At 47.9% G+C, this 19,928-nt stretch overlaps 1 protein-coding gene across 4 annotated transcripts in view; it reads right to left on the bottom strand.

Moving 5' to 3' along the window:
* The window catches only part of SGK3 (serum/glucocorticoid regulated kinase family member 3), a 1,805,260-nt gene that overhangs the window by 266,133 nt on the left and 1,519,199 nt on the right, over positions 1 to 19,928 (bottom strand). For all 4 annotated transcript variants that reach the window (XM_069621138.1, XM_069621137.1, XM_069621136.1 and 1 more), the window contains one exon: positions 3,495 to 3,650. In XM_069621138.1, coding sequence (XP_069477239.1) covers positions 3,495 to 3,650 — 156 coding nt within the window. The remainder of the gene's footprint in view (positions 1 to 3,494; positions 3,651 to 19,928) is intronic.

Here is a 19,928-nt window from a genome sequence, read left to right as displayed (position 1 = left end):
TCTATTCATGCATGCATTGCTGGGGTTCACCATTGGCACATGCAGCGACTGTAGAGGTGAGGAGACTTGGGCATGGTCTCTTCTGGTACGCCGCGCCAGGGTGCCAGTTTCGTGGGGCTCGGCCCTTACAACTAGGATTTGGTACTTCGTGCACCACCCGAGGGTCGGCAGCTTGCGCACCGTCCCTGGAAACTGCTCTGCATACTCAAAAAGGGGGGACCAGGTGTTGTGGAACTTTCTCATGCTCCCCAAGCGTACTGCTGTGGTTTTCTCTGCCACTGCTGTGGCCCAGCATTTTCCCCACCACATGGTGATCACAGGGCCCTCAGGGCTGAAATATTTTCAAAAAACATCGGACACTAAGGAAGATAAAAGGTGAGGAATGTGTGTGAAAGGAATCCATTAGAAGATACAGTTTAATTACCTTTATTTGATTTGTCTGGGTGGGTGGGCTTATTGCCTATATGATTTTGGGTTTTTAACTATAGAAAATGGGCATCACTATGCTAAACGTGTGTCAGAATGGGTCCACTCAAAGTATCTAAAGGGTTTAAATATTCAAATTCAGTTTTTCCCCTGGGTTCCCTAACAAAGTATTCTTAACAGACCCAGGCCCAGGCATATGTACCTCCCCCCAATTACCCCCTGCCTGCATGCTACTTCGCAATCTCAGTCTTATGGATATAGCGCCCTGCTCACTTTTTGACACTCTCCTACCAGAAAGTATTTGTACTTTATTTCTTGGTTAGTACGTTTCCAGGCCTTGCCCAAGCCCTCTTTAAATGAATTTAAGTGGTTTAACCGGTCTGGTGTGCAGTATACCAGCAACAACTCTCCTGGTCAGAGCCTCCCCTTCCTTGCTTCTGCTCTCAAACGTGTGCTCCGTCTCTCCTCGGTTTGTCTTCTACTCTGTAGACTGGTCTGTGCTACTTAGTACCACAACCTCAGTACTCTTCATAAGGATGAGTTATTAAAAAGGTTTTGCTTGGTTCTTGCCTGGCCTCTACTCCTAGAACGCGACTGCTGTTTAAGGGAACTTTCAATGCAGTTCATTTCAACTTCTTCATACTTTTATTTTAAAACAAAACCATTCCGGAACGGTTTCTTTTTAAAATAAAAGTATAGGAACATCAACACCTAATAAAAAAAGTAGAGGAGCACTGCTCCCGCCCACTTCGACCACTGGCTATGTCTCCCAAACAGCTTCTGGGTACAGCATGGCGGCACATAAGCACTGCAGGCATGTTTGCTTCAACAGAACAGAGAAGAGTGCTGCACTCAGAGCTGGACCACCTAAGCGGGCAGAAGAGTCACTTACATAATTCTGTGTAAGGGGAAAAATTAGGTACACCACAAATGAAAGAAGGGCGAGCGGGGGAGTCTAAAACAGCATTTGGGAAAAGGCTCAGTCTCTTTAATTGGTAACAGCTATATTGAAGGCTTTCAACATGATTTACTTTGGGAGACAAAGCATAAGGAACTAGGACAGCAGGGGGGTTTGCCGAAACTTACCTACCCCAGGTACCGCATCAAATGGCAGCTAGGCATCCCTGGGCCCCAGAGTCACTCTGAGGCCAAAGGGAGCGGTAACTAACGTGACTTCATACACACGATTAGTCAATTCAATCAAAACTCAATCGGCATTCTGGTAACATTGTAATTATCAGAACACCACGTGTTGATCAATTTTTATATATGTATTATTATATTTAGTCAATTTGACTTTTTACAGACAAAATTCATGTACACAATACAAAACAAACAATTCATTCAAGTATATAAATACAAAGATACATAAGTACAATAATGAGTAAAGTCATAAAGTAAAGTAAACACTTATAAAAGTGTGATTTTAAAAGTATTGAGGTTACAAAGAGACATGCATAAACATGTTAATCTAATAGTACATGATAGGACCTGAGTCAACCCAGGGTAAAGTAGGAAAAGTTCTTTGAACGGGAGAGACGTCTCAAACACTTGTTTGGTACTTTAATAGAGGATTTTCTCATGTTACCCAAGATGTCTGGAAATGAAAACGCTAGTTGGTAACAGATTTACTATGCAACACTAGACCCTGTATGATACAACCTGTTACGTGTTAATACCTGGATCAGCCCAGAGTAGGTGAAACACACTTTGGATGACATCCATCTAAAGATTCTATGGTGCCATAGTGCGTTTTTTCCCCGTACTATATAAGATGTCTTTTAGTATCAATGCTCGTTGGCAATATCTTTCACTATTTGACACCAAATCTTGTAAAGTGCAATATGGTATTACCCAAATTGACCTTTTACAATTGACCTTTTGCACAATTGACCTAATTATAGTGGTCCTAATTGACCTTCTGCACAATTGACCTTTATATTATTTTAGTTATTTTATATATGTATTGGGTTGGTTTTGGATTATAAATAATATAAGGGGATTGGTTGGGAGTCTCAGGGGGTTTTGGATTGCGTGGGGGGCTGCGGGGGGTTTCCCCTGCATATATGTCCTAATTGACCTTCTAAATTAGGTCAATTCTCCCGAGGTCAATTGTGAAAAAGTCAATTAGTATACAACCTGAAATATGTCTTGACAATGAGGGTGAGTTCAGACAGTAGGTCCAAAATTCGACAGATTTAACAGAGTCGTATTTGTAGACAAATTTCTCATATGTGCACATATAAAGTGTACTTAATGTGGCCCACTCAGTGAAAAGGTGCTTAGATGTTTCCAAGTAATCGAGTTTCTTACACCAACAATATCTATCATCCAAGGATATTTTCAATTGCGGTCCCAGAATGCATAATAGTGGCAATTCGTTTATACGAAGGCGCAGCATAAGCCAGCGCACTTCTGGATTAGGGCCCAATTTGATGTAAAGTGCAGGTCTTTTGTATCTATGCACCACATTTGCTACATTGTTCAAACTTTTTAAAGTAGCAATGTGTTCATAGTTTCTGTTCCAGTCGTATGTATAAATCACATTTTGCTTTGAATGATACTTTTAAGCTCTGGCAGCCGCCCTTAGATCTCCAATTTGGGTACCAGCTGATCACTTGGAAGGTAGACATCACAAGATTGTCAAATGTTTCACTGTCTGAGTATTTGCCTCCATCACAGTTTGCATTTAAGATTTTCAAAACGGGGCAAACTGGTGTCATATTTGCCTTCAAGTCGAGTTCAGCCCTCTTTCTATCCACCTGTCCTCCCAGTGAAATCAAATCCAACTCCAATCGAACAACCTCCATAGGGGCAGAGGGTTTCAATCTCAACATCTTCCTCCAGAAAGTCCCCTTGAGACAATTTAGCCATCTTCAATATTTGATATTATCTATTATTGTAATTAGTAAATAAACATTTGCGTTTCAAATATTACCTTTTTACTAACATAAAATAGTACAAGTGCATTTGTGTGCCAGGTGAGAAACCCAAACATATTGCAAAACCTTTTGAACAAACTTAAATTATCAATTGTTAACACATGACTTCGTTCAGGCATTACTTACAAAATCTTCATTTGCGCCAAGTCTTTTTTTCCTGTCCTTTTCCAGTAACTCTTCCAAAATTGACCAAGCAGTAAGACTGGCTCCAGGCCTTAATGGCAGAGCCTTGTGAAGGATGTTGTCATACATTTCAGCTGTGTCACGGCTGTAAAAGGGAGGCTAAACAAAAGATACATGTTTAATATATAAAGCAATAAAAAACAAACACATCCTCAAATGCTTGAGAGATTTTCTCCTGTTGTCCTCCACCAACTCCCACGGTCTATTCCCTCTCATATTTCACATACATTCCCTAATTGTTGTAAGCTTTACCCTCCTACCTCTTTATTTCTCAACCTTTAGCTTTTAGGACATTTTGCTCCATTATTCAAACTGCCTAAGCCATGACTATTTTTAAAAACCCAGTCTTGGGAACACTCGGTCACAGAGCCACAGACCAGGTTGCTAGCTGTGTCTTTGGTACCCACACCAGAGTAGACTTCTCTGAAGGAGACAGATAGGAGGGACTTTGGCAAACTCCCTAGCAGACCGTAGGTTATCGAATTCAAGAGGTGAATCTGCAGCCCCTGTGCTGCAGAAAAGATATACAAGATTGCAGCAGCATAAACTGAACATCACTTGGCCTGCAAATGATATAGAGGAAGTTGCTGGTGGGTTGCATATGAGTTTTGAAAGTGCACAGAAGAGCAGTGCAGTTGTTCATCAAAGCCATAAGAAAACCACACCCAAAAGCATTAACCTGATTGAGATGGTGGTGTGGCCGGTGGGGATACAGGTGTTTCCTCCCAAATGAGAGAAGAAACTTGACTGAGGTTTTCCTCAAGAAGGAGTAGGAGGCCCACAGATTTACCTGGATAATCCCTTATCATTCGTAAGAGGTAAAGACTTTGAGGGAAAAAGTCTGAATGGGTCTGAGGACTGCAGAGGGGCAATTATGGTCATGCACTCTCCCTGGTAAGCAAGAGAGCACTCAATGAAAGCTGCATTTGGTAAGAAAGGTAACGCAAAATCAGGAGTAGGCATTCTTGTTATTTCCAGACTTGAGCATGGGATCACATGCCAGGCATTGTACCATCTAACACAGATAATTACTTTGTTCTTTATCTCTTTGGGAAATGAGCATATTAAAAACAGTAAATTATTATTCTAAAATGGCCACCGGAGAGTGAGGTCGCACTCTCAGGATCTACTGGCCGGGCCTAATAGAAAGGGGAACAATAAAGGCGAAGGACAGTGATGCGAGATCAAAACTAAGCATATCCCACAAATAAAGGAGCTGGATGAAGGTACAACCACAGATGCGCCAGCTGGAGCAGCTGATCGAGGCCAGTGAATAGAACGGCGTTCCTGCATCGCCCCGGGACAAACGCACAGAGAAGCAGCAAATAATGGGCACTGTCTGCGGGACGGCAGTCACGGAGGAGCGGACTGGCAAAAAACTTAGATAAGGCTGGAGGGTGATTGCAGAGTGGCCGTGGCAGTCGTGAAAGCAGTGGCAAGGCTCCATATCCCTTGTGGGGGGTGAGGGAAGAGGCAAAGCAGGGCTCCCAGATGGGTGAGGGACGAGGCGAGGAGGAGCTCTGATATTCAGAAGAAGCTCACCGGAGAGGCAACATGGAGCGGAGGAGCCCCGGGAGCGGGCGTAACAGAGGTGAGGCGAAACACCTGAGGCGGGCTGCCGGGAGGTGCTGGAACGGCACGGGACCAAGAGACTAGGAGCACACGGCCGAGGAGCAGTGAGCCCTGCGGACCGGAAGGGGTGTCGGACAGAGGAGCGCCGACTGCCTTTGAAGGGAGTGTGTACAGCGCCGCGGCCACACAGCGGGCAAAATTCAGCAGAAGCCCCACTCAGCCAGCATGGAAAGTAGAGGCGGCGGCCCGTTTACACAGGCTTGTGACAACGAACACGGATAAAAGCTGGCTGTAGTTCAAGAAACAAGGGGGCAGCAACCTAGATACTGCAGGCCACCTCTAGCTCGCTCCTGACATTGATATACAGAGGTAAAACCACACAGGAGAAAGCTGTATAGTAATAGATAAGGAGAGCTTGGCTGGAACATTCTGCAGAAATCTGTGCCACGACTAGAGCGCAGGAATTTAACGAGAAGCCTAGGCCAGAACATTCTGCATGAACACTGCAAAATTATGATAAAAGGAAGCAGTGAACCTTAAGAGTGATAGGAGGTGGGGACCTGTGGAAAGAGCCCGGAAAGCTTCCAGTCTTCACAAGAACAGATGAGTCCCTATTCTAACTAACCCCTTTATCCAAAAACAGCTGTAAAGGAGAAGGAACTAATAAAGGACCAGTGAAAAAGATCAAGTAACACTACATTAGCTGGGGGAGCCAGAAGAAGGGAAAGGAGACCTTAGGAACAAAAGGCAAACAAGGGCCAGCAGCACTGGAATACTGAGGGAAGAAAGCGCAGCATCCGGAAGAGGAAGAAAACCAGGCGCTGCAGGAAATTTGGTCACAGAAGGACTGAAGCCACACGACAGGAGGGGCGTGCACATGGAAGAGGCCAACTAAGGTGGACATAGGACGCAGGTGTGCGGGACCTCACGCAGATGCCAGATTCACAGATAACAGGACAAATGGTCCACAGCAAGGACGACTCCTAATGTGTCTGCAAGGTATGGAGGAGAGGCTTGCTACTTCCCTATTTGCTGCTGAAAGGAACTTGAAAGAGGACCTGTAGAGCTCAAAGAAATCTGAGATGACATTAATTCCTTGGGAAACAGAGTAGACACGGCGGAACAAGGGCTATCGGTGATAGAAAAGGAAGTACGACAGAACTCCGAACTATTGGAATAGATCGCATCAGCCACGCAGAACCTAGAAATTCAAACAGAGGATTTAGAAAACAGCTCAAGACGTTCAAACATTAGAATCAAGGGACTGGCAGAGGCCACCTCCGATGCAGACCTGAAATCAGTGATCCAGCAGTGTTTTGCCACTGTGTTGACGGCCAACACCCCAGAGGAGATTTATATTGATTGCATACACAGGGTGAGACCAAAGAGGAGTGGAGAAGGAGATAGACCTGGGGATGTATTAGCAGCGATGGTGTCCTATAAGGAGAAGGAGAGAATCCTTAAGGCGGCAAGGGGCCAGGACACGATTATGATTAATGCCTCACAAGTACACTCCTTCCAGGACATAGCCACTTCAGAAAAGAAGAGCCATGGGGCAGTGACGAGGAAATTGCTCGAAAATGAAATCCCTTACAAATGGACTTGCCCCTTCGGCATGGTGTTCCCTTGGGAGGGCAGACAGCAAAGAATAACCACATGCGATGAAGCAATGGCCGTCCTAGGCCTAGAGGCGGAAGATACAGATTGGGGAGAGCGAACCCGGGGAGCACAGCAGCAGATACATAGGACCTGGGAGTGGACTACGGTCCACAGGAAGAGAAGAGATAAGCCAAAGGGACCCCGACCTATGAAATGAAGGGAGAAAGAAGCAAAGCAACATGATAACCATGAGCTACGTAGGTGACACACTTGACGATTGGGCTACTACACAGAAGCAGTTGGCAAATTGTACAATCACTCTGCGTCAGTCACTGTAAGGTTTGCTGCATAGATGCAGAAATATTTATTCTTTCAAAGGTAAGCCTGACACATGTTTCGAGCAGAACAAAGCTCTTCCTCAAAGGCTGATTACACAATAGAGAGAGAAAGGGGGTGAAAATCGCACAAATCATCCAGAGCGCACACAGGAGGGAAGGGACACAGGGATGTACAGTAAGGCTGGGAGAAAAAGGCTAAAGGTATTATGACAAGGCCGTTGCAGATCCTCTCGCACAACGTTAGGGGCCCCAATAAAAAGGAAGAAGATGGTGACGCAAATAAAAAGAAGCAACGCAGATATAATTCTCTTACAGGAGACCGATATTTGGAAAGGGGATAGTCACAAAATGCACATACAGCAGTTCACGAAACTGAACCAAGCAAATGCCCGTAATAAGACTGCAGGGGTGCTGCTGGGCCTAGATAAGACATATAAGTGAACCCAATCTCGCTCTCGGATCATGCAGCGATTAAGATCAAGCTGAGGGGGCTAAAACCAGGCAATCCTTTGTGGACATGGAGGTTTCCCAGAGAACTTTTTAGGGACGAAGTCCTACAAGAAAAGGTGCAAGAGAAAATTGTAGAGTACTTCGCTAGGAACGACGCGCAAGGGGGTCCCCTGTGCATAGTGTGGGACATATTTAAGGCAGTAATACTGGGGGATTCGATGTCCTTGAAAGCTCAGAAGTAAAGAAAGAGATAATCTAGGAAGAGAGCTCAAGATGGCATTGGGACATGCTCAAACAGAGTTGGTCGGGTGGAAAAACAGGGAGAACTACAGCAAAGTGAAGGAAGCACAGAGACAGCTGTGGCTAATGAGGACAGCTAGGGCAGAGTGCGCTGTTAAGATTGAAATAGTGCTACTATATAGGCGCCAACAAAGCAGACAACATGCTGGCCAGGCTCTTGAAGCAACAGAAAGCCCAGCGCCATGTAGTGGGAATAGAAAAGGCAGATGGATCAATTGCTACAGACTCAGCGGGGAAAGTCCAGTCTTTTACGACATATTATCTGCCTTGCCCCATTGAAACTTACTCAGGGCGTAGGCTACCGTCTCAGCCTTGGTTCACTGATCTACTAAAAAACACCCGTCTTCAATTTAGACAAGCCGAACCTAAGTGGCGGATTAATTATAATCCGGCGCTTAGAGACCTGTACAAGCTCCGTCTCTCTACCTATTTAGCTAATGTTAAACTTGCTAAATCAACTTTTCTTGCTCAAAGAATTGAAAACGCTTTACTTAAGCCGAAAGCTCTATTCTCTATTGTTCACTCTCTTGCTTCCTCTGAATCTTTGACCTCCATGGTTAAGCCATCACAAAAGTTGTGCAATGACCTTGCATCCTTTTTCACTACTAAAATTGATGTGATTTGATCAAACATCGCTAAATCCTCAACAATGCTGCCTTCGGATATCACCAGCTTTGTGCCATCTCCCCTACTGACCTTTCTCATAGCTGGTCTACCTTCCCTCAGTTTACTGAGGCAGAAGTCTTGGCAACTATTTTAAAGATTAAATCCTCCTCCCCGGAGGATGCTATTCCTGCCATTATCATGAAAACTATTGCCCCTGACATTTTGGCTGAAATTACTGCGGCTATCAATAACTCCTGTCAATCCGGACTGGTCCCCCCGGAATTGAAATCTGCAAGGGTTATCCCCCTCCTCAAGAAACCCTCACTTGACCCCACTGTCCCTGCAAATTTTCGCCCCATCTCTTTACTCCGTTTCTGGCTAAACTCTTGGAATCTCTGGTCACGCCCCTTCTGTCCTCCTTTATGGAATCCTCTAATATCTTCAACCATGCCCAGGCAGGTTTCAGGCCAGGGAGAGGGACGGAAAGCGTACTTGTCTCAGTACAAGACGATATGTCCAGACTAGTCGATGCAGGTGGAGTAGGGGCCTTGATCCTACTGGATTTGTCTGCCGCGTTTGACACAGTGGACCATCCTATCCTTCTTTCACATCTTACACTGATTGGGATCTCTGGCCCTGTTCCCGCCTGGTTTACTTCCTTTCTTTCAGATCGCACCCAGACTCTCACTATGCCTCCTTTTCTCTCCTCCCCTTGCGCTCTTACTTGTGGTGTCCCTCAGGGATCTTCTCTCTCCCCAATTTTGTTCAACATTTATATTTGGGCACTGGTCTGCCTTATTCGCTCTTATGGACTTAATTGTTATTCCTACGCTGATGACACCCAAATCCTGATCCGGCTTGATCAGGATCAATCCGTGGTTTCAGCCTGTCTTCATGGCTGCCTTGAAGCAGTCGGTGCCTGGATGGACCAAAACTGGCTTAAGCTCAACGGCGATAAAACGGAAGTGATGTTGGTGGGCTGTACCCCCAACCCCTCACTATGGACCCCTGCCTTTTGGCCTACATCACTGGGTCCACTGTAAAGAACTTGGGGGTCATTCTTTCTGCCTCCCTCTCCATGTTCAATCAGGTTGCGGGTGTCTGCCAGTCCGCCCATCACCAGATCAGGGTTTTAAAGAGGGTCCTGCCTATGATTCCGGAAGCCATGCACCCCCCCGTGGTGGCGGCGATGGTCCTTTCACGGTTGGACTACTGTAATTCCCTGTATCTATCTCAACCAACTGGCTTGCTCCAATGCCTTCAACGTATGCAAAATCTGGCAGCCAGACTAGCCACTGGCTCCCCCTATGGTGCCCATATTTCACCGGTGCTTCGTCAACTTCATTGGCTTCCTGTGGCGCAACGAGTCAAGTTTAAGTCATTATGAATTGTCCATCGGGCAATCCATGGCTTGGGAGCAGAATTCCTTCAATCCAAATTTTCACGTTACATTCCGGAACGCAACCTCTGCTCCTCTTCAACCAACTTACTTACGGTCCCTAGGTTTAACCGGGAAAGACTTGGTGGCAGAGCTTTTTCTATTGCTGCAGCCAAGCTTTGGAACACTCTCCCATTATCACTCAAATCTTCCCCCAACCATTTGGCTTTTAGGAAAGCTTTGAAAACCACTCTGTTGTAGCTCACTGATTCCTTACTGTTCCTCTCTAGCCTGTAGCTTCCTTACTAGTGCCATGATGCCTTTTGGCGACCATGCACTTTACAAATTGAGGTAACATAACATAACATTATAAGCAGCTGTACTCTTCAGGGCACCCAGAGACGAATAGGATACAGGCTTTTTTAGAAAGGATAAAGCTTACTAGGATCCCGGAAGAGGAGAGGAATAGGCTATAGAAGGAGATAACGGTAGAAGAAGTCGAAAGAGCGATAAAGAACCTCCCGAATAATAAGTCACCAGGCCCGGATGATTACACAGGGGGATTTTATAAAGAGTTCTGCCAAGAACTAAAGACGTTTCTTACTAAATTATTTAATACATTTCGGAATGGGGATGGAGTCACGTGTTCTATGACAGAGGCAAAGGTAGTAGTGTTCAAAAAGCCAAATAAGCACCGACAAGCTGCGGGTCGTACAGGCCTATAGCGCTATTGAACGTAGATGCAAAAATGCACACCGGGATCCTAACGGACAGAATAAAGGTGGGTTTTCCAGGGGTTATTGGGCAGGACCAATCGGGTTTCATAACGGGGAGGCAAACTTGGGATAATACCAGAAGGGTGATCGATCTACTAGAAAAACTGGAAATAAAACAGATACCGGCCACTCTGATTTCTCTGGACGCAGAAAAAGCTTTTGACAGGGTGGAATGGCCGTATCTGTTTGAAACTATGGAATTCTTGGGATTCGGGCCCAAATCTATCCAAATGGTCGGGGCAAACTACAGAAACCCCACAATGAGATTAGCGGTGAACGCCTATATTTCAGAGGCCGTGAGCATAGAATGAGGTACCAGGCAGGGATGCCCTTTGTCACTGCATCTTTATGTCATTTATTTAGAGCCCCTGCTGGCGTCAATTAGACAGAACCAGGATATCAAGGTGGTCCCCTTTGGGGGGGAGAGACGCATAAAACGGCAGCATATGCTGGTAACACGTGTGGTACCTGCAACGTCTATCCCGGCCCTAGTGAGAACTCTTAAAAAACAGGAGGGGCTATCGGGCCTGAAAATAAACATGGGGATATCAGAAATGCTGAAAGTGGGACTTAATAAAGAAATGCAGACACAGATACTGAGCTGCTCCCCATTCTGATCATCAGGAGGATGCTTAACATACTTAGGGATAAAACTGACAGATACAATTTCAGCTCTTTATAAGGCCAATTTCCCAGACTTACCGATTTTGCAAAGTAGACCCTGATGCGGATATCATGGCTGGGGCGAATAAACACAGTGAAAATGATAACTCTCCCGAGGGCACTTTATAGGTTCCATACCCTGCCCATAGCAATCCTGAATGCTTTCTTTAAAGCGATGAATATATTAATCTCCAGATTTGTGTGGCAGAACAAACGCCTGAGAGTCGCCTTGGAACTGCTGATGGCCCCTAGCAATAAAGCGGGAATGGAGCTCCCAAATTTGCACCGATATTACGAAGCAGCCCAACAGAGTGGTGCGAGAATGGTTTTCCGATAGCAGAGAAAAGATATGGGCACGAATGTACAGGGCAGTGGCGGGAAGCCTGCTATCTGGAATACTCTGGCTCCATGGGAAATTATAAGTTACTCACACGTAGTGACTAACGTACTCTTAGTCCCCCTTCCTCCATACTGCATGGGCGTCCCTGTCCCTCATATGGACGGGAGACGGAACCCTTTCCACCAGAAAAAAACCTTCTTCCCCTTTAAATGTAGAGGTGCGCATGGGTGCGGCCCTGGGAGCATGCGCTCCCCTGGCTCCGCGCACCAGCGCCACTCCTCAGTGCCCATTGACGCATCGACAATATTTACCATTGCCTAATGACACCAGTTTTATTAAGGGGGGGATGGTGGGACGTATGGAGGAAAGGGGTCTATGGACTAAGAGTACGTTAGTCACTACAGTGAGTAACTTATAATTACTCTTACGTCCCGTCGCCTTTCCTTCATACTGCATGGGCGATTACAACTGAATGTAAAATAATTTTAGATCCTCATCAATTAATTGCCCCACAGTATAAGTAAAGTTTCAAAGCTGTTTATTTTGACCAAAACAGTAACTGCTCCCTTAGGAGAGGCCCTTTGCTGACACGTGTTTCGGCACCTAGTGCCTTTTTCAAATCAAGGGCATTTCTTTCATCATACTTTTGTAATAATTCAACACATTGGTTGTGACATATCGATATATATTCAAAATAAGACAGACATAGGAGTGGTGTAGGGAAGGAGTGTTAGGGTTAAAATGCATTGAAATTAACAAAACGTAAAAGAAAAGAATTCTTTTTTTTTAAAATGCATTAGATGGACATTTTTAGAAGGAAACATTTCGATGGAATGGCATTAGATGCAATGGCATAAGATGCAATGACCATAAACCAGTGGAACAGCATGGACGCCTATGCATTCCCGCCCACAACACTGGTACACAAGGTGATCTGCAAAATAAGAGAGTCCCGGGACCTCAGCATCATTCTGGTAGTTTCGTAGTGGCCCGCAAGGCCATGGTTCTCTGAGCTACTCAGCCTGTCCTACCAGCCTCCGATTCACCTTGCACTGGGCCCAGCTCATCTATCACAGCAGAGGGGCACGCCCATTCACCCCGCCCTGCAGAAGTTAGCCCTTGCAGCGTGGTTCCTGACCAAGTCACGCGGAAACATCTGCGCCTCTCGCAGGCAAATCTAGACATCATTCAGGGGGCTAGGAGCGATGCTACTAGAAGCTAGTATAAAAGCAAGTGGACTAAGTTTTGCCAAGGTTTTGACAAAACAACCCTGGTTTTTTACCTTTTAAAATGCACCTGAACAAAAATTAACCCGTTACCCCCCAAAAACATGCATTAGATGGACATTCTTTAGATGGAAACATTTCGATGGAATGGCATTAGATGCAATGGCATTAGATGCAATGACCAGATACCTGTTCCACTGTATCTGCAATGCATCGCCCAGAGAGCCTAGACCATGTCCCTGCCAGGAAGCAAACTGAGGGCACTTCCTGTTGAACCAGGTGGCGAAGGGGTCCACCTGTGGATGACCCTATTTGTTGAAGATCTCCTGCAGGACCTGATCGTACAGCTGCCACTCGTAATTGTCCCCCCCCAGTCTGTTGAGCCCGTCCGCCTGCAGGTTTGACTCCCCGGGAGGTGGATCGCTGTCAGGTGAATGCCATCCTCCAGGGCCCATTCCCAGATGCGACCGCCAATGTGCATAATGGAGGGGAGCTGGTGCCTCCCTGCTTGTTGAGTTAGCACATGCTGGTGGAGTTGTCTGTCTGACGAATCTATTGTGATGATAACCTGCGGTGTTGGTTGTCGGAAGGGCCTGCCTATCCTCAGGTTGCAGTCTGTGGTTCACCAGATTAGGTCCTGGCATGGGAAGGGAAGAATGCATACTAGTTCCGCCTGAGATCCTCGCTCCTGATTCTATGAGGCTGCGAAGTGCAGCTGTAATCTCCTCATTTTGAGTCTTGTGTAGGGCACTGCCAGAATACATGCTGCCATAATACCCAGGATTTGTTGGTACCACCAAGCTGAGGTCACCCCTCTGCTGAGAAAGTGACTTGTGGCCCTCTTGATGGCTGCAATCTTGTCTTCTGATGGAAAGACTCTCTCGTATCCCAGATGTGGCCCAGGAACGTTAGACTCTTTGTCAGTTCCATCTGAGACTTCCTGAGAATGATGGAGAATCCCAAGTCATGTAGCGTGTTCATGAGGTCGGAGGAGGTGTGATGGACTGCCTCCGGTGATCTCACCATGACGAGCCAGTTGTCTAGGTATGGATATACATGGTGACCTTGGGCCCTGAGAAGGGCCACTGCGTTTATAAGCCTGGTAAAGACCCTTGGGGCTAAATTGAGGCCAAAGGGTAGAACCTTGTACTGGAAATGGAAGCCCATGATCCTGAACCTCAGTACGGACCGATGGGGGTGCCAAATCGGGACGTGTAGGTAAGCGTCCTTCAGATCCAGGGAGAACAACCAGTCTCCCTTGCATAGTGTCTCCACAATAAGTGCTGGGGTAACGATCTTGAACTTTTGAAGTTGGAGGGAAAGGTTCAGGGTGGAAAGGTCCAACAACTCTCAGGCCAGCCAGGTTCTTCTTGTGTATGGCGAAAACCATACCCCACTGGGAGGCTGGAACTGCCTGGCTCTCTACGAGTGATCATATCTCCGCTGACAGAGTTGCTGTCCCAATATGTGGGAGTGAAGGGGAGGAGAGGGGAGAGGGAGGGTCCGGTTGGCGGTAGCCCATGGAAACTACTGACAGGCTCCAGAGATCCGCAAACCTTATGCGCCAATTGTGTGTGTGGAGAGCAAGCCTGCCCCCCCACCAGCGAGACATGGACCCGGAGGGTAGCGGCATGCCCTCTTTCCCTCTGAGGCTGAGGCAGACGAGGGGAACTGAAAGAAGCCCTTATTCCCTGCCTTGTGCTGTTTGCGGTGGTGTTGGCTCAGAGAGCGGTCAGGCTGCCTGGATGCTCATTCTTGGAAGCCCCAGAACCCATCGAAGGCCCGACCCTTGTCGGAACGCTGGTGCGTCTGACTGAAAGTCTTGGGCGTGGACTTTGTAAGGATGGATAAAGACTTCGCAGTCTGTGAGCTGTTGTTCTTCTTATCCAGTTCCTCATCTGTGGACATCCATCTCATGTCCATGGCAATGCATATGGCACGGCCTGAGGTGTCGATATGTGAGACTGTGGACTCCATGATGTCCTGAGCCACCATCTTAACTTCAGCCAGCCCCGCCTTGAAGCGTGCCTGACTGTGCACCAGAAGTTCCGGAAGGAAGTCTGTTATTTCCCGCCAAAGCCTCTGGTTAACAGCTGCAAACATGGCATCCACATTCGCTTGACGAAGGTGCAGCGAGGTGTTGGAGTAGACCTTCTTTCCATACGCCTCCAAGATCTTGTCCTCTTTACCTAGCAGTGCCGAGGAAGTGCTGGCTGATGAGGATTGTGGCTTCAAGTATATGGAAGCTGCGGCAATCACAGAGGAGCGTGGGCCTGGGTGTGCCAACAACAAGAGTGTATCCCCCTCCAACTACCTGTACTTGGCGTCGAAGCGCATGGTTTAGGGCTGCACTGAGTGGGGTTTCAGCCATCCCCTTTTGGCCAAGGCAACAACGTCCTTCTGCATCGGAATCTCCGTTCTAGCCGCAGGGCGTAGAGTGTGAACCTCAGCCAGGACCCCTGCATCAGGTTGTTCAAACTCGGGTTGTGGAAGCCCCACGTATTCAGCCAAACCTGCAAGTCGATCGTGGAAGGCCTTGGCTGACGAAGGTGTGTCGGGGTCCTCCTCCTCATCGGTGTCAACCAGGGTGTCCGACTGGTCTGGTGCCGGTGGGGGAGTTGGAACGGCCTCAGCTGTAGGCGGCAGGGGAACTGGAATCGAAGGGGCCGGCGTGGGCAGCTGAGGCTGTGGCGGGGCCTGAGGCGCCAGAGCCATAGGCGGAATGACTATGGGCACTGGCGGCGGGACTGGTGGAAGCATGTCCCTAATAACATCCTGAAGGATGCAGCTCTTCTGAGGGGACCTCATCAGCGTGAGGAACATCTCAAAAAACCTGTCTTCACAGGCTGGTGAGTTGGCCGTCGCGGCTGGCAGCTTGGGCCTGTGCGTCCTCTGCCTTGTTGGTTGCAGGGGGTACCTGCCTTGTGATGTAGAAGGATAAGCTGTAGGCCATGTACCTGGTTGAGACCAGTCCCACCTCGACACTCAATCGCCTACCTGCTCCCCAAAAGGGTTCGGTGTCTGACGAGCAGCCATCTTGTCTGGCGCGGCAGGCATCTTGTTGAGCTGCATGCCATGTGCCTGTGTCGTAGTGCCTGGCTCGCTGGGACTGGCCTCCTCCTGGACTCTTGGCATTGGATTCTGAGGCCTAGCCTGCACCTCAGGACCAGACCTGGTAGGCGTTGGGCCCTCGCTCGGAGCGCCAGTAGTGCTGCGTACAGGAGCCCCCTCAGACATTTGTCCGGTATTAGGGCGTGGCCTCTTGGGTAGAAACCTGCTGCAAGAGCCTTGCGGTCCCTCAGCGATGTCTGCAGGAGGATCTAGCGACCCCTCTGCCTGGTGGCCGGTAGCTGAATGAGCCTTGGTACCTGCACTGGTGTGAGGACCTGAACGGTCCCTCTCACTCAGACGTTTCCTAGGAAAGGAATCGCCCTTGCGGGGTGCGATGGAAAAGAGCAGCCTTGACTTGCGCTTGACGAAGTTCTTCAAGTCCTCTGGAGGCGACTTCTCAAAGAGCTCCCTCCACCTTGCTAACCTGTTCCTAAGAGCTTGCGGTGTAAGCGCGTCACGCGCAGTACAGCCCTCCCAGCCGTGGTCGGGGCCAAGGCAGCAGAGGCACAGAGGGTGAGGATCGGACATGGGGAAGAGCCCCTCGCAGGCTGGACACCTGCTGAAGCCCAAGGACGTCGACATGCGCCAGGGAGGAGCGTGGTGCCAGAGGGTCGAGTACCTGTTTGAAGATTAGAAGAAAAAGACAAAAAGACAGAATTTTAGAATAGCGCGTGGAATTAAAAAGCCAAAGCCAAACCCAGGAGCGCTGGTGAAAGCGGTCCGTCCCTGTCGACACAGAAAGAGGACTAGGGAGTGGTGCCGGTGGGCGGAGTCAGTGGAGCGCATGCTCCCAGGGCCGCACCCCCTCGCGCCTCTAAATTTAAAGGGGAAGAAGGTTTTTTCTGGTGAAAAGGGTTCGGTCTCCCATCCCTAGGAGGAACGCCTATGCAGTATGGAGGAAAGGGGACGGGACGTAGGAGTAAGAAAGGCCGCAGAGCGCAAGGCATAGCAGGGTGCTGCGTAAAACATGTGATATATGGGATAGGTGGATCAGGTGGGGACAGTTATCTACCATTCCGTCTCCCTTCACTCCAATGTTTAACAACCCTAACTTTACCCCAGGCATGGTGAAGGGTTCATGTAAGAGGTGGAAAGAAAGGGGATGCATAACAACTGGTGATATGGTGTGGGAGGGAGAAATAGTTTCCTTTGAGGAGTGTAAGAAACATGTAGGAGTGCAGGAAGGGGACAGATTTGCATACATCAATTGAGGCAATGGCTTCGACAGAAGGAGATTCAACAAGCATCAACAAGGCTGCTAACTAAATTTGAGGCATACGTTATCTTGCATACTGGGGACAAACATCTAGTGGCAGACATATACAAGATATTACAGGAATGTGTAGACAAAAAGACTTGGCCTTACCAGACAACGTGGGAAGGTGCACTGGGAGGGGAAGTACCGACGGGGTATTGGGAAGAATTATGGAGGAACATCCCAAAACTAACCAGGTCCCTACAGGTGCGGGAGACCTGGTACAAGACGATGATACAGTGGCATTATACCCTGAGTAAACTGCACAGGATGTATGGGACGCTCCGCGCGGAATGGTGGAGGGGGTACAAGAGGGAAAGGGACTGGAGACATATCTGGTGGGGACGCCCCAAAATTAAAGGATTCTGGGAGGACGTCATGAAGTCTCTGCGGGAGATAGTGCCGGAGATCCTGCCTCTCACATTGGCTGAGTGCCTAGGAGGACTAGTTCAACCAGAACGTTATGCAATTTCAAAGCCACAGAAAAGAGCACTGGTAACATTATTAATACCGGTGTGGATGGTGATTGCAAAAGATTGGAAACAAAAGAGCGCGCCCACGCTGGTGGGTTGGCTTCGTAAACTATGGGACATAGTGGCGATGGAGTGGATTACATACAAGATCCTAGGGGATGTGGACAGATTTCAGAGGGAATGGGGAGAAACTATTTACTTTCTTAAAAGTTACTTTATACAACAATGGTGCCCCCAGAATGTGAAAGTATTGGACATTAAGTGAAAGATGCAACCCGAAGTGCCCCAGAAACAACAAACTTCATAGTCCCAAAGGTGTATAGACTGGATGTGCGATTCGGTAGGGGAGGGGTGGTAGGGTGGAGTGGGAGGGAGGTGGCGAAAAGTGTTATGATAAAAAGCAATAAAGAAATACAATTTTTAAAAAACAGTCAATTAAAGTGCACCGAGTTGGAATAGGCTTGCTGAAGCCCGGCAACAGAGCATTCAATCCACACATCCCATGTGCGCATTTGGTACCATTTTCACAGAGCTCTTTCGGGATTGACAACTATATACAATGGGACTGAGGTGGCGAGGATAAGTGGTCTTGCTGGGGCTGTGGACCCCTGCGGCATACCTCTTCTGCGTTCTTTCTTCTTGGAGGCATGTCCTATTGAGGCTGACCCTGCTGATAAACTTCAAAGACTCATTTCTCCCTGCGGTACGCAGCGCAGAGAAGTGGCAAGGATAAGTGGTCTTGCTGTGGTCTGGCATGGGGCTTCATGGAGCTGTAGGTAAATCTGTGTGTGTTTGTTTCCTTGCCTCATAACGTCTTTAACTGCTACATTCATCTTGCCCCTCTCACCTGGTGCCCCCCTCCCACTCGAGCCCTATGCCTAAGCGAGGCGTTATGTCTACCTGCCAAAACAAGAGCGGCTAAACGAAAGGCGGGGGTAGGGCGGCCAGTGTTGGACATGGACATAGCTAGTGAGGATTACTTAATTGTATCCGTTGGCTCCGGAAGGGAGGGTGAGACGGTATCCGCTGCTACGGGAGAGCGTAGCAATGAACAACTAAACAAAACTGGCTCATGGATACTGTCAACACCCGTTTAGGTGAACAAGCCTGCGTCAGCCCTGAAAGGCTGCCTGCAATGTGTTCTTGTGCTGAACACATCGTTACTTGAAAAATCTTACATGGCTGTCAAATCCAATATAAACATCAAGGGTAAAGCAAAAATCAAATTGAGTGTGAACAAACCTGTAAGAGACACTGCAAAACTCACTGGAACTAACTCCACCGTAATGACTACTACTTTCCACACGGAAGGGAGGGGTGTGACTACTACTTTCCACACGGAAGGGAGGGGTGTCCCCTGATACTGTCGACACGAACACGGAACAAAGAGCTTACCTTGAGGCAGACCTCGTAAAGGAAATGTTAAGAACGGTCCCCTGTCTAGGCACTAAAACCATCAAACCGGTGGTGAGAGCTCTAATTACACCCTGTGTGTGCCGAGACAGTGTCTCTGAGCCTGGCGCAATTCCTCCATTTGTGCTACCCCCTATGGTCAGCCCTCCCATACATGGCCCAGACCCTGAAAATAAACCAGAACCTGTATCTTATAACAGTCCAGAGAGGGCCTTGGAGCCTTTGGAACATGGGGAGATGCTAGAAGTACTAAAAGGAGCCTGAGGTGTTAGAGGCAAAGACTATAGCAGAACAAATTCCTCCCTGACCCCTCTTTGATGACCCCTGCAGCAACGCACTAGGCGATACAAATGAGGATGTTGCGCCCCTCTGTGATGACTTGGTGGCCACTTCTGATCTAAAGGAACATCTGCCTGTTCAGTCTCCTGTACTAACTATTCCTGCGTTGGGCCACTAAAATACTCTTTGTGTTAGGGCATTAATACATCCACAAATCTCTGGCTGTCCTACCCTCACAGAGAGGCTGGACAAGAACAGCCTCGAAACGCACTAGAGAAGTGCTGGATTTGTCATTGGCAAGTAACTCTAGTAGCACCATGTTTAACCTACTGGAAGCCTCGCTTGACTGCCTTAATATGAAGTGTGACGACATGGCGATCACACAGACGAGTATCCAAAATGCAGTTACTCAGTCGGCGGTCTGTGGTGACAATCTGACAAAAGCCATCTGTGTCCTAGCTACAGCCCAGGACAATCTACTAAGCCTGATATCTGAAATCTGAAGACAGCCAGTGCGTAACAACACCGTGACCACCAGACCAACTGTTGGTCCGGAAGGGGTGTGTAGTTCATTTTGTGTCGATCAGGAAAAAGTGCA

This window comes from Ambystoma mexicanum, chromosome 5q, assembly GCF_040938575.1.
Source record: "Ambystoma mexicanum isolate Mex_15411 chromosome 5q, UKY_AmexF1_1, whole genome shotgun sequence".
Taxonomy (NCBI): Eukaryota; Metazoa; Chordata; class Amphibia; order Caudata; family Ambystomatidae; genus Ambystoma; species Ambystoma mexicanum.
Note: the sequence above shows the minus strand (reverse complement) of the source record. Positions and strands in the feature narration are given on the sequence as shown.